Here is a 14,052-nt window from a genome sequence, read left to right as displayed (position 1 = left end):
TAGAAACACACTTAAATTACAAGTTCTCACTTTGCTGGGAAATTTAGCATTTCGTTTTTTTTGTTTGTTTTTTTATAATAAACAATTTTCAAGAACATTGTACTCATAAATAACATTTCCTAGTTGGCAGATGACATCAAGGAGTCCGAAAGGTCGAAAACGATTTTGATCCTTGCGAGGCACCACATGAACACTAACATTAACATTAATATGTGCGTGAAGTTTACGTGATAAACAGCAGCAGACGTGTACGTGAATGAAAGGTGTACATGAGTTTATAGCTCGCGATATTGCGATTCAGGATACTGATGACTTTTAACTTGTCAAAAGAGAAACTTGCGATGTTTATATAAGGACGGGACCCAAGACTTAAAACTCGGATTCAAAACTCGTCCGACGGTTCTGTCCTGCTTGATTACGAATCGCGATGCCTTTCTCTATAACCGAACGAGTTCGTAACTTGTTGGTTTCGTGATTCTTTAAGTAAACAAAACGAACTTTCCAACAGTGAAAATGTGGATCCTCGAGCTCAGCATGGACCATCAGACGCGTTTAAACGCAGACATTGGCATTTATATAGTCCTACAGGGTGTTGTGATTATGTGGCAGAGATACAGTAAACCTTACCGCATTGAATGTATTTGACTACACAGCCGTCAAGTGATCATCCTTTCTGGATTGATTTGTCTCTGTGTGACACGGTGTTGTCCCTCCAGACTGACACACTGCGACAATGGCAAGGTAAACATTATTAGACATTTGCTCAATTCAGTCTAAACAGATCAACATGCACGTTAACTCAAACGACAACCATAATAATCATTCAGGAGTAATTGACAGACAGCAGTGACCGCTGTAATCCTACTGTATGACGCGATTCATCTAAAACAACATTTTCCCATTCCTGTATTATTATTATTATTCATCCAGTTTTTAAGTCATCAATATTTACTTATATATTAATATTATATTTTACTTATATTAATATTTACTTATATATTACATTTATTTATAACATGCTCGGGTCTGCATTATTAACTGTAGGAACAATGGTGTTTTGGTAAAAACTGTTGTAACCAATGTCATAAACAGCCTATCACATACAAATCTGGTCACAGACCTACCAGGACCTGACCAGCTTTTGTGTCAAGAGCTTTGGCCACAGTCACAGACGGTAAAATATGCTGTATATAGGCTACAGTGCAAAACTAAACTAGCTTACTCAGTACCAAATGCGCACTGATGATAAAAACATGACTGACAGATGCTCCTTTGTATTTGTATTGCAGAATATGCCTGATATTGACACAAAACATACTATAAAGGTAAATTAATTTCAAATGAGTCATACTGACAACATTGTTCACTCTCAATGTGCACTGTAATGACTAAATAAACTATTTATTATATATAGCAGGATGTTATGTTTGTGCATCATATCAACGGATAAAAGTAACAAGAAAAGTATTAATAAAGCTAAAGTATCTTTTAACTTTGATTTCTGTCCTGTGCAGGCTGCTGATTGCATCTGTATGGAAACACCTATTACATACAACGACCGCATACCCACTCAGTAAGCATTGACAAACACTCCGATATCTTATATGTGATTCCTTATCCGGTTCCAGTTCCGATTCCTCTTAACTATCCTGGTACAGTTCTTTTCATTCTTCTTCTTCTTTTCAGTTCTTTTACAATATGTCTGTCTGTCTGTCTGTCTGTCTGTCTGTCTGTGGGCGTTTTTGTGACAAATGAGGACATACATTTGTATAATGACAAAGGTATGACATAGGTATTACAAGGAGAAGGTGACTTTTCAGGACATTACCCCATGTCCCCACTCTTCAAAACGCTTATAAATCACACAGAATGGAGTGTATTGAAAATCTGAAATAGCACAAAGTTTCCTGTAAGGAGTAGGTTTAGGGGTAGGGTTGGTGTAGGGCAATAGATTAAACGGTCTGTACAGTATAACAACCATTACGCCTATGGGATGTCCCCACTTTTCACAAAAACAAACCTCTGTCTGTGTGTGTGTGTGTGTGTGTGTGTGTGTGTGTGTGTTGAATCGACACATTAAGTCATTTGTTCGAAATTCAAACTACATTCGTCACGTTGTATGTTTTTGATTCACTAAAAAGAAGCTGTTCATAAGAGTCATTCTTTCTAAAATCGGACTACTTTGATTCACGTTGGTGTAGGGCAATAGAATATACGGTCTGTACAGTATAAAAACCATTACGCCTATGGGATGTCCCCACTTTTCACAAAAACAAACCTCTGTGTGTGTGTGTGTGTGTGTGTGTGTGTGTGTGTGTGTGTTGAATCGACACATTAAGTCATTTGTTCGAAATTCAAACTACATTCGTCACGTTGTATGTTTTTGATTCACTAAAAAGAAGCTGTTCATAAGAGTCATTCTTTCTAAAATCGGACTACTTTGATTCACTAAAAAGAACCGGCTCATATGAGTTATTCGTTAGTACCAGTGTTGCCAATTTAGCAATTTTGTTGCTAGATTTAGCAACTTTTCAGACTACCCTAGCAACTTTTTTTTCAAAAAGCACCTAGCAACAAATTTAGCTATTTTTAAAAAGTTTTTGGCAACTTTTAGCAACTTTTGTAAAGTGACTCATATGATAAAAAATGTAGATTTTGATCTAAATTACACAAAAAGAGGAAACCATTGAACAGCTAGCCAGCCAAGCAGCACATCAACCTGGAGAGAGCTAGAGAAACAGTACAAACAAATGTGCATTAAGTTGCTAGTTCCAATTGGTCAATGATAAATATACATTTATGATACAGCATGTTATTAGCTTGTAATTGTTGTTCAGTTAGGTACACTGTAAGAAAAGATATGTGGGAAAAACTGAAAAAGTACTAGTCATTTTCTGCCAGGATGTTATCCATTAAGTTGTAACCTGTAACCTTAAAACACAAAATGCAATGTGGAATTTAAAACACAGGTAAAACACCTGTAAAAAATAAATACGTATTGTCCCTTCATATAAACAGTACATTGTGTCCTATTTTTATAGACTTTTGTGTAGCACACTAATTAACTAGTACACTGCTTAAAACTATAATTGTTCAGAATGTGCAGTTTTACTAGTTAATAAGAAAATACATAAAATGTGTAACTGTTCAATAATTCAATGTTGTAAAAAATCAGATCATAAAGATGTGCTACTTATGTTACTTTTACAAATTAAAATATTTTATGTTTATAATATTTTTATGCTAATGCCATGGCAAAAGTTTGAGCAAAACATGCTAACTGTTCTGTCTTTGGCTGCACTGATGAGCACAGAACAGTATTTAGAGTCCCAGCCTCAGAGGAGACAACAGAGCAGTGGAATTATTGATTTATTTACTGTATATTACGCTGGTGCCACACATATTATATTATGAATTTATATTATTTTACGAACAAATCTAAATTAACATATAAAAAAAATATTTGTTTTTCTGTGATTTGATGTAGTCACACAATTTTGTGTCGTGATTACGTAATGTCGTCATCGCGCAATGACATCACAACATAATTTAGCAACTTTTAGCAACAAATCAATCTGCCTTTAGCAACTTCCCCTGAAAATGAGTTGCCAACACTGGTTAGTACTGTAATAAGTACTGAAAGAAAATGTTAAGTTTAGCACGACATTTCGTCCGCATCGGCAGATGAATGCACTGTGCGCAAACTGTTAACGGAACCGAGCGTCACTCGATAAGAATTTCCAACTCTACTTAAATATGTGTAGTTTATTCATTTCATATCTATGTGTAGCCATTCATCCACATTTGAACAGAGTGGACAATGAAATTGCTATAAATACAGACTGATAAGGAAGAAAATCAAAAAAATCAAACTTGCTTTAAAACCCAGCAACACAACTGTAGCTGTATAACTTTACAACAGCAACACTGCTTTAACAAAAAAGCAAAACAGCAAGACTTATTTGACATCAAAACAAACAAAAAAAATGCTGTCTAATCGCTCTCGCTGTACTTTGATGTCACACACAGAACAGTCTGTGCAGTGCTGCTTCAAACACCTTTTGTGTTTTATTAGGAGATGCACAACAGTTCTTCTGTGTCTTTATAGGTAATATTTTCACTTACACAATTTAGCAAAATCAGACAATATTGTGTCTAATATAAACCACAATATTAACTTCTTATTATTGAATTGTTGTAAATAAATATCACATTTGGAACTGGTCAGTGCTCAAAAAATGCTGGGAAATCACTTCATGTAGCCCTACAAGAGTGATTACCGATAAACTGTCTGAAAAAAAGAAAGTCACGTTTTAGAGAAGAAAAAAATCACCCACTGACTTTTAAAGCTGCTAACAACTTTCTACTTTGAGGATCTTGATAGAAATGTAGTGGAGTTAAAAGTACAATATTTGTCTTTCAAATGTAGTGAAGTTAAAGTCATAAGTTTCCAGAAAAAAATAATACTCAAGTAAAGTACCGATACTCAAAAAGTGTACTTAAGTACAATACTCAAGTAAATGTAATTAGTTACTGTCCGCCTCTGTTTAAATGATAACTTAATGACTTATTGTTTTTTTCAGTGGTCCTTACCGGCCTGTTGAGGCAGAGAGTGGAGAGTACCTTTACTGCCCCCCTCAGCGCTGGCTACAAAACCTCAAAGTAAAGCAAAATCACGGTATTTCTATAGCTAAACCTGTAACTGAAGATAATTTGATAAGCTCTGCACGTGTTGTTTGTGACAGAATGGAGCGCTGGTGTTTCTGTATCACCCGTGTGTCTCAGCGGAAGCTCACAGGAGTTTGGCGGGGTTGGTTCACTCGTGTCTGTCTCATTATATCCTCACACCTCACCCCTGGCTCAGCCAACACAGAGTGAGTCACAGGCTGTCAGCATTCACAACAACAGCTCATGTAACACAGGTCTCTAAATCAGACCCTGTCTGTTCACAGTAGTTGTGGAAAGAGAAGGGAACTTTCACATGGATTGATTTAATTGGCTGACTGATGTCAAATAAATATAGATTACATTTAGTATCAGATTTATTTGGTAGCATTTTACAATAAAGTTCAATTAGCATTAAACCATTAGAATTTACTAACAATAAACATTTTAGATTTTGTTAATCTAGTGCTATTGTTTATCGTTTATACATTTTAACTTCTAATACATTAACTTTTGCGATTGTATACAAATTTAAATGTAAAAAAAAACTATTAGTATACACTACTGTTCAAAAGTTTGGGGTTTATTAAATAATTGATGATAAAATTTATGAAAGAAGTCTCTTATGCTTACCAAGGCTGCATTTATTTGACAACAAATACACAGAAAATGATGAAATATTATTAGTATTTTCTATTTGAATATATATTTTTTCTTTTTTATGTTTGTTTTATATTCCTTTTTATATTTATTTATTCCTTTGAAGGTAAAGCTGAATTTTCAGCAGCCATTACTCCAGTTTTTAGTGTCACATGATCCTTCAGAAATCAATCATTCTCAAATGCTAATTTAGTGCTCAAGAAACATTTCTTATTATTATAAATTTTGAAAACATATTTTTTGTGGAAACTGTGAAATGTATGCATAAAAGTATTAATTACTTTGAATAAATTACTGACCCCTAACCTTTGAATTGTAATGTATGTCAAAATGAACATTATTGTATGTAGATTAATTAGTTAACAACACCTAATGCATTAACTATCAGTAACAAATTGAGCCGTTCTGTAAAATGTTACCAGTTATTTTTATGCATTTAAAAAGCACTATTTCTGACAAATATCTCATGACTGTTATCTTTCTCAAAGCCTTTAGCGGTGGTCTCATGGGGTTGTTCACTAGAGATGTCTCGCATCACACTTGGGGTTTGTGATTGGTTGCTTTCCATTTCCTCCAATATTAGTCAAGCTCGCACAAGCCAAAGAGAAAAGTACAATCTATATTTGACCAAATCAGCACCTGTGGACAAACTGACAAACACCAGTCAAGAGATGTCCAAAGTGGAGAGATTAAAGGTGAAGAAACTGCATTACATTGACCAATATATCAGTCAAGATTTGTATGATGATGCAGTCATTTTATGTAAATAGAAATGCTAACAATAACCTTCTATGCTGACATTCTCCTTCAACTGTTCAAGTCTCTTAAAAACTGCTGCATGGAGACTCTCAGTCTCATTGAGGTACAGAGGACCGGAGGGAGAACCAGGAAGAGCAGGATGGTCGTCAAACAATCCCTGGAAGAAGTGGAACTGAAAGATGACGTCAAACCAGATTAACTTAACAACACAAAGAGCGCAAAACTGAACCATACAGACACACTACCACAAAATAATACAAAAGAGATGGCCTCCTTCTCGATGCTAACTGTTACACAATCTTTCAGTTCAGCAAAGGACTCTAAGGAGCCTGGAGATGGTGCTAAAGACAAGACAAAGACAATTGAGAAGCAATTTCTACAGCATAATGTGACTGAAAGACATAAATACCACGTAGACAAAAAAACACATAAGAAAACTATAATGGAAGGTAAGAGACATCGCATTAAGACTGACACAAAGGCGCAGATGTCTGGATCTGAATGCGTGGAGCTTGGACAGTGTGGAGTCCCAGACTCAAAGTCTCCTCACATAGGAGGGCCGCTGAGGGGCGAGAGGATACCCATACCACGTACAGATGAGGCCGTGTGGGCAGCAGGCGCTCTGGGATTCCTCTTGGTGCTCCTCACCCTGTCTGTGCTCCATACACGCCTCTATCGCCACTGTCGATCTTCAACCAGTCTCTACTGGCACGACAACCAGCAAGACTATGAGAATGTGGGTGGTAAGTAAGTACACTACCAAGTTCTTCATGTTGCACAAACCATTTATTCTGTTACTTTCCCCAAGATTTAGACTTATGAGAGGTGACGTGTGTTTTCCAGACATTATCCGGCGGAGGCTTAGGATGGTTGGCCGGAGGAAGAGGAGGAGCAGCCAGAGCAGGAGACAGAAATCTGCACTGCTGTCTAACTCCAGCAATGGTGAGATCTCTGACTAATGGACAGGACTGGTGAACACTAGGAATCTTACAAACTCTGTTGGAATATCTGCCCAATCTTGTGGCACTCATGAAGTAAATATGGGCCTTTTTATGAAGCTAAGGATAACTTTTGTCCACATTCAAGACAATACTTCAAAAAGACAATTTCTCTCTGGTATTTCATATAATGACAATTAAGTGATAAAGGTTCATTTTATTTCTACAGACAGTTTTCTACCATTCAGTTTTAACTTTTACACATTGTGTATCTTGAGTGTTGTGTTGTCTATTATTGTTGTTAGCATACTGGTAAATTAAAGTCGCGATGAAATGGAAGTAGCGAAAGATCATTTCTTTCGGATTGTGACGTACATCAAAGTGTAACGGATTACCAAAAAAGAAAAATGTAGGGCAGGGACTTGATTCTATCCATCAGTTGTTCATTAGATTTTGATATATGGGTATTGCGTTCAAAAGTGAAGGCAGAAAGACATATTTCAATGAAAGACATGTATGGATGACTAAAGGAATGTGGAATGTTTTGGTCACACTACAGCATTAGTTTCCTGCGTAGATATTACTTTTTCTGATGGTAGGTTTTTAAAATGCTGTCATTATTTACTCACCCTCATATTGTTCCAAACCTGTATGACTTTTTTTTCCGTCTGTGGAACACAAAAATAGGCATTTTGAAGAATGTTGGAATCCAATCAGTTTTAGTGACCATTGACTTCCATTCCAAAGAGACATTTCTAAAAATATCTTATTTTATGTTCCACAAAAGAAAGTCATACAGTTTTGCAATGATATAAGGGTGTTTTTGGGTGAACTATCTCTTTAACTGGGTCAGAAGGCATTTGTGATCAGTTCAAGAGGTCCTCGCTGCAGCCTGCTACAGTGGCCACACCCCGAACTCTCACTATTGGCTGCGCGGCCGCGGAGGTATGCAGTTGATAGGGAGAGGTAGATATCTATTGGTGGGACATCCTACCGAATGCAATGATTGGACGAACATTTTATGGTCCTCCTGAGACTTCCACAGAAGATATATTATGTATACCCTACCTTTAATATATTTATTTAGCAAGGATGCATTACATTGGTCAAAAGTGACAGGAAAATAATATATGTTACAACATCATGGTTTCCACAAAAATATTAAGCAGCACATCTGTTCTCAATATTGATAATAAATGTTTCTTGAGCACGAAAACAAAATATTAGAATGATTTCTGAAGGATCATGCAACACTGAAGACTGGAGTAATGATGCTGAAAATTCAGCTTTTCCTTCACAGGAATAAATTACATGTTAAAATATACTGAAATAGAAAACAGTAATAATATTAATTGTAATAGTATTTCACAATATTAGTTTTTACTGTATTTTTGATCAAGTAAATGCAGCCTTGGTGACCATAAGAGATGGCTTTTAAAAACTTTTTTTTTTATTATTATTTTAACGACTACAATCTTTTGAGCAGTAGTGTAAATATCCTTTACTCTTCTGTTTATTAGGTTCTAAATATTGGGTGGTTCAGAGACTGGAGTCAAAGAGCTATTATGGCTACATTCTATGAGTTTGGATTTCCAGAAACGGTAAAACAAATAGATTCTGCTGTTCATATCAGTGAACATGAAAAGACCTATTTTTTCACAGGAGATTACTATTTCAGGTGTAGTCAAGTGTAAAAAATGTGTGTAAAAATTGCTAAATTTGACAATTTCCTTCCAGAAAACAAGTTTATCAGATAACGATCATTTCAGACATTTACAGAGAACTAACATTTAAAACATTTTTTTGTGGTTATGATGAGAAAAGAAGTGTGATGGATCCTGGATTTCCAAGGAAAATTCATAAGAATTGGCCCAGCATTGTTGGGAAAGTGGATGCAGCTTTTGAACTCGATGGTAATGGACTGTATAATTTTTTTTACCAGTGTTCTCTGTAAACCATTTTTTCCCTGGAATTATATGCATGCTTTTTCTCAACAGGACGTGTTCACCTCTTCTGCAGATCAAAGGTATTTATCTTCAGCCATCTGAAAAGACGTTTGCTACACATTATGAACACTAATGCTTGGTTTGGCTGCTAAGAGTTGAAAAATGAGAAGAACTGTTCACAAGAAGTACAGGAAGGAAATGAGTGATTGACTACTGTACCTCATATCACATGTTAAATAAGTTTCATTGTACAGTATCAGGAGTTATTTGAATCTTTCATGTGTTTACAGAATCGTCAGTGAATTAATACATTTTCTCAAATTATAGACATATATTCAGTATTTTTGAAAACAACCATTTCATATTTGTGATTGCATTATGCTTTAAAAATTAAATGCACATACAAGCAGCATGCTTTTAAAATAATTTTGAACATCAAGCATCAAACATTTTGATCATTATTAATAAACTACAGTTTAATGAATAACTTAGTTCAAACTAAAGATTTCAGTTTTTTTTTTTTCATGTAATGCAATAGAAAAAAAACAATTGGTTCCCCAAAGAACCAAAATAAAATAAAATAATTTAAGGAATCTTTATATTTAAGAGTATATGTGAGATTATTAGCAAAACAATACTAATTTTCACGTCACTTTTGGTTCATGGGTGTCTAAAGTATTATGTTGCTATTTCATTTTTTATTTACATTTCAATTTACACCTAAATGTACATTGAGAGAAATACATTGATGCAGTGCTGGCCTGAAAGTCATGAGAAAAAAGGGCAAAAAGAACAACTTATGTAAAAGCACCAAGATTGGCATCTCTGATATATGATCTGATCTGATCTGATATGACTTGACCTAAATAGTTTGGATTAGCTATCAAAATAACAGCGTATATGAGTACAGAGAATGTTGAACTGCTAGGAAAAATGATTTATTGTTGTCTCCAGTGCTTACAGGACCTTGCTTGCCCTGATTTCATCCCCATTTTACCTCACAAGCCACAATACATATCATATATAAGTGCATTCAATTGGTTTACCAAAACATGTTGAGTAACAGTATATAAGATCATCATATTTGTGCTCACCAATTATGTATTTATTTGATTAAAAACAGTAATGTTGGGAAATAATATTACAATTTAAAATAACTTTTGCATTTTAAAATATTTTAAAATGTAATTTATTCCTGTGGTGGCAAAGCTGAATTTTCAGCAGCTATTACTTCATTCTTCAATGTCAGATGATCCTTCAGAAATCATTCTAATGATGCTGATTTGCTGCTCAAGACTCATCTTATTATTATCAAAGGAAATGTATAGCTGTTAAAGGAAAATGAGACTAAGGTGTTTAGTCAAGCAGGGCATATGCAATTGCTGCAGGTCTATTCCAAATAAATATGCCATAGCTGGACATAGTAACATATTAAATAATTCAAAAAATATCAAATATCGATTTATTAAAATACATATAATAAACCATCTAAAGGACAGAAAACGACAACGTTCAACTTCTCTATCCATAATGTAAAGGAAGAATACCACCTAGAGGCTGTACAAAGGAAATCATCTCTCTTGAAAATGTTCACAGAAATGTAGTCACATGGTGCAGTTGATGGAAAACGTTCATTTAAAGAAATAAAATGACAATGAATTAATTAACAGCTGTTGCACTGGAGCAACTGAACTGACACTTTCACATATGTAGTCAAAAATTACAGTTTAGTCTTAAAATTATTTTCTTGTTTGTTTTGAATCTGGGCCTGTATATGAACATATTTAATGTATGAATATGATTATTGAGCTAATATGGTGTATATGTACAATATCTCACATTCTGGATGTAAAACAGAAAGCAGCTATTCAGAATGGGTCCTCAGCTGAATAGATCTGTTTTATCGCTCTCAGTAGCACACATGGCTTGTTATGTCCCTGAAATTGTGGCAAGCAGCACGGCTCGTCCCCAGTGTTATTACTCATCATAGTGCAGGGATGACAGGAATTTGTCTACATCCAAGTCTTCAGGAAAGGAGTCCAGCAGCTTCTTCTGTTTCTGAAAAATAAATAGGAATTCAGCCGAACATTGTCAACATATCAGATGATGCAGGCTGAAGTACACAAATAGACAAAAATGAGTCAGACTTCTCTAATTGGCTGGGCTACCGTGAGCTGACCTGCGGTCTACTGCCTACTGTTATCTACCCAGAACAAATACTAAACGAATGGTATAGGTACACAAGTGGAATAAATAACTGGTCTGAGTGAGATGCTTTTTTTTTTTTGGTGGCAATTACATTAAGCCACTTGCACAACATGACTCAAGTGACTTGATTCAGATTTTAGCATTATATATACTGTATAGTAACCTATTTAGTACTACTTCGTATTAACAGGGAGTAGTTCGTTATATATTCATATTTATTAAATTAAAAGAGAAATAAATTGAACATGCAAAAAAATAAGAAATCAGGAAGGGGGCCAACACTTTTTCACACCACTGTATATATATAAAACAATTCTAAAAACATTGTTATAAATATATAATTAAATAAAAAAATTGCAATATTATGAATATTTATTTATACAAACATATATACATGTATACAATTATTTATTAGGGCTGTCAAAATTAATCGTATCCAAAATAAAAGTGTGTTTACATAATACATGTGTGTGTACTGTGTATATTTATTATGTATATATAAATACACACACATACATGTATATATTTAAAAATAGGCTAAGATAGGTTACTAGGTTAAGGTGCGGTCAATCTTTACTGTTTTTAACAAATAACCAATAAAATATAAGCTCACCTTAGATTTCTTTTTACTGCTCGAGGAGCTGGAAAGCTGTAGCTCTTTCTTTGCAGGAGGGCTCGGTTCAATTTGCTTTCGTTTCTTTCCTTTAGGAATGGCAGATTTCCCAGCACTGGCCTCCTCTTGACGCAAACTGTCTTTCAGAGGACCTCCTGTCCTGGCGGCGCGTGACAGGATCATGAGAGTGTGGGCGGCCATGTTGATGCTGTTCTCACTCCCCGCCTCGCTGGCAGGACTGCAGGAGGGGATATCAGGGGTGGCGGGAGGGGGGAGATGCCTCGGCGTGCTTTCACCCTCCCTCCTGAGCCTTTGTCGGGACGGGGTTCTCGATCCATCCGTCAGCTCCTCCTGTGCACGTCCTGGTTCAGGTGTTCTCGGGAGCGGGAGGTCTGGACATCCAGCCACCTGTCCCTTCGGTGGAGTGGCCGCAGGAGCCTGGCCTTGTATGTCCTGAAGCATCTCAACGGCCTGTTTAGTCAGAGGGCTCGTCTTGCATAAAGTTTTACTGGACCTGCTCGATACGGGTACTGTAGATTTTGCTGTAGAAGGTGCGAGATCCTCAGTGGGGCGTGCGGATGTCTGACGCTGACAGCTCTCCAGCTCATTTTCTTTATTTGCAGTGACGCCTGGATAGTTCTGTAAGGAAGTCTTTTCTGAGGATCTTTCTGCTGGTTTTAACTCCTTTTCAGGGGCTTCTTCTTGTGAGCCGTCCTTTGTGTTGCCTGCTGGTTTCTGCTTTGGCCCTGGAGCAGATGATTTTGAAACAACTCCGCCGTCTTCTTTCTGTGATGCTTGTGATTTTTTCAGTGATTCTGGTCTAATGAGAGCCTCTGGCTCAATGGCAGCTTTGTTGGAAGACTTGGTACTTGATACAACAATTAGATCTAGCCCCTTTTCATTCATTTTGCGTTTTGGGGCTTCTTTTTGTTGATGAAATATGGTGACTTTTTCAGAGTCCTTAATAACCGGTTTGGGATTTATTTCTGACAGCCTAACTGTTTCTATTCTTCTTCTGCAAGTGTCAGAAACTAAAGGCTGTTTCGGTTCAGTCTGTGTGATTTCTTTCTGAACCTGCTGAGCTGAGGAAGTAACAGCAGAGGATGTGAGTCTGCTTGTCTGTAAAGAATTCTGGCCAGCTGAAGTGGTTCCAGGTGTGACATCAAAGCAAAGTATCCGTCGATGGCTGGGGCTTGTTGCCCTCACACTCTTTTGTTGCTCAGAGGCCTGGGGAAGCACTTGACCAGACCCAGATGTGCTAGTTTTGCCTGAAAATCAGTAAACAAATCATTATAGTGACGCATAATCCACAAACATGCGTTACAAAAACTGTAACCTTTAGATAAAAAAAAAAAAGTTACTAAAGAATGTTAATTAATTTCAAATCATGCTAAAGATAGGAGGAAGTGAAAAAAAATGTCTAAGTTAAGGCAAGTCAAGGCAAGTTTATTTATATAGCACATTTCATACACAATGGTAATTCAAAGTGCTTTACATAAAAGAAAAGAAAATAATAATAATTAAAAAAATAATAATAATAACCACAACAATAAAACAAGGAATTTAAAAACTTTGAAAATGATTTAAAAATTGATTTAAGAGGTTTAAAATCAATTTAAAACAGTTTAGAATAGAATCACACCAAGATTCCTGACTTGATTTTTAGTTGTTAGACCCCTAGAGTCAAGGTATGCATTCACCTTAAGAACTTCATCTTTGTTTTCAAATGCAATGACTTCAGTTTTTTGGCAGCCTAGATTAGAATTCCTAGATTTAGGAATCTAGTTAAAACTTAAATCTCTGGAAAAACATTAACTGACATTTTGAAAAGTGAAAATGATGTGACGCGTAGCCAAGTATGGTGTCCCATTCTCAGAATTTGTATGCACTTAGTATAGTATAATTTAAATATAGTAAGTATGTCTGAAAAAGCACAATTTAAACACATTTATTTTTCACCTGGGTATTGAGGGTGGAAGAGAGCGCTGTTCATTCACTCCTCCACCTACAATCTCTGCCGGTACCGAGACTCGAACCCGCAACCTTTGTATTACAAGTCCGACTCTATATCCATTAGGCCACGACTAACCCCAAATGTATATAAAAAGGTAATTCTAATACAATTACCTTTTTAAAAACAAAATCATCATTTTTTTCTTTTTTAATTATATATATATTTAACACAGGACTTATATACAGTGGGTACGGAAAGTATTCAGACCCCCTTAAATTTTTCACTCTTTGTTATATTGCAGCCATTTGC

At 35.8% G+C, this 14,052-nt stretch overlaps 1 protein-coding gene and 1 pseudogene across 2 annotated transcripts in view; one reads left to right on the top strand and one right to left on the bottom strand.

The window, feature by feature from the left end:
• Positions 1–427: 427 nt before the first annotated feature.
• On the top strand, positions 428–7,043 carry LOC107685154 (uncharacterized; annotated as a pseudogene).
• A 3,205-nt stretch (positions 7,044–10,248) lies between these two features.
• Positions 10,249–14,052, bottom strand: part of LOC107685055 (protein NPAT-like) — a 10,495-nt gene continuing 6,691 nt past the window's right edge. For both annotated transcript variants that reach the window (XM_016481503.1, XM_016481502.1), the window contains 2 exons: positions 11,790–13,057; positions 10,249–11,026 (listed from right to left, as the gene is read on the bottom strand). In XM_016481503.1, coding sequence (XP_016336989.1) covers positions 10,946–11,026; positions 11,790–13,057 — 1,349 coding nt within the window. In that variant the 3' untranslated portion in view covers positions 10,249–10,945. The remainder of the gene's footprint in view (positions 11,027–11,789; positions 13,058–14,052) is intronic.

Source organism: Sinocyclocheilus anshuiensis, unplaced genomic scaffold (genome assembly GCF_001515605.1).
Source record: "Sinocyclocheilus anshuiensis isolate Anshui unplaced genomic scaffold, SAMN03320099.WGS_v1.1 scaffold914, whole genome shotgun sequence".
NCBI classification, from domain to species: domain Eukaryota; kingdom Metazoa; phylum Chordata; class Actinopteri; order Cypriniformes; family Cyprinidae; genus Sinocyclocheilus; species Sinocyclocheilus anshuiensis.
This window is presented reverse-complemented; position numbering and strand designations above follow the sequence as displayed.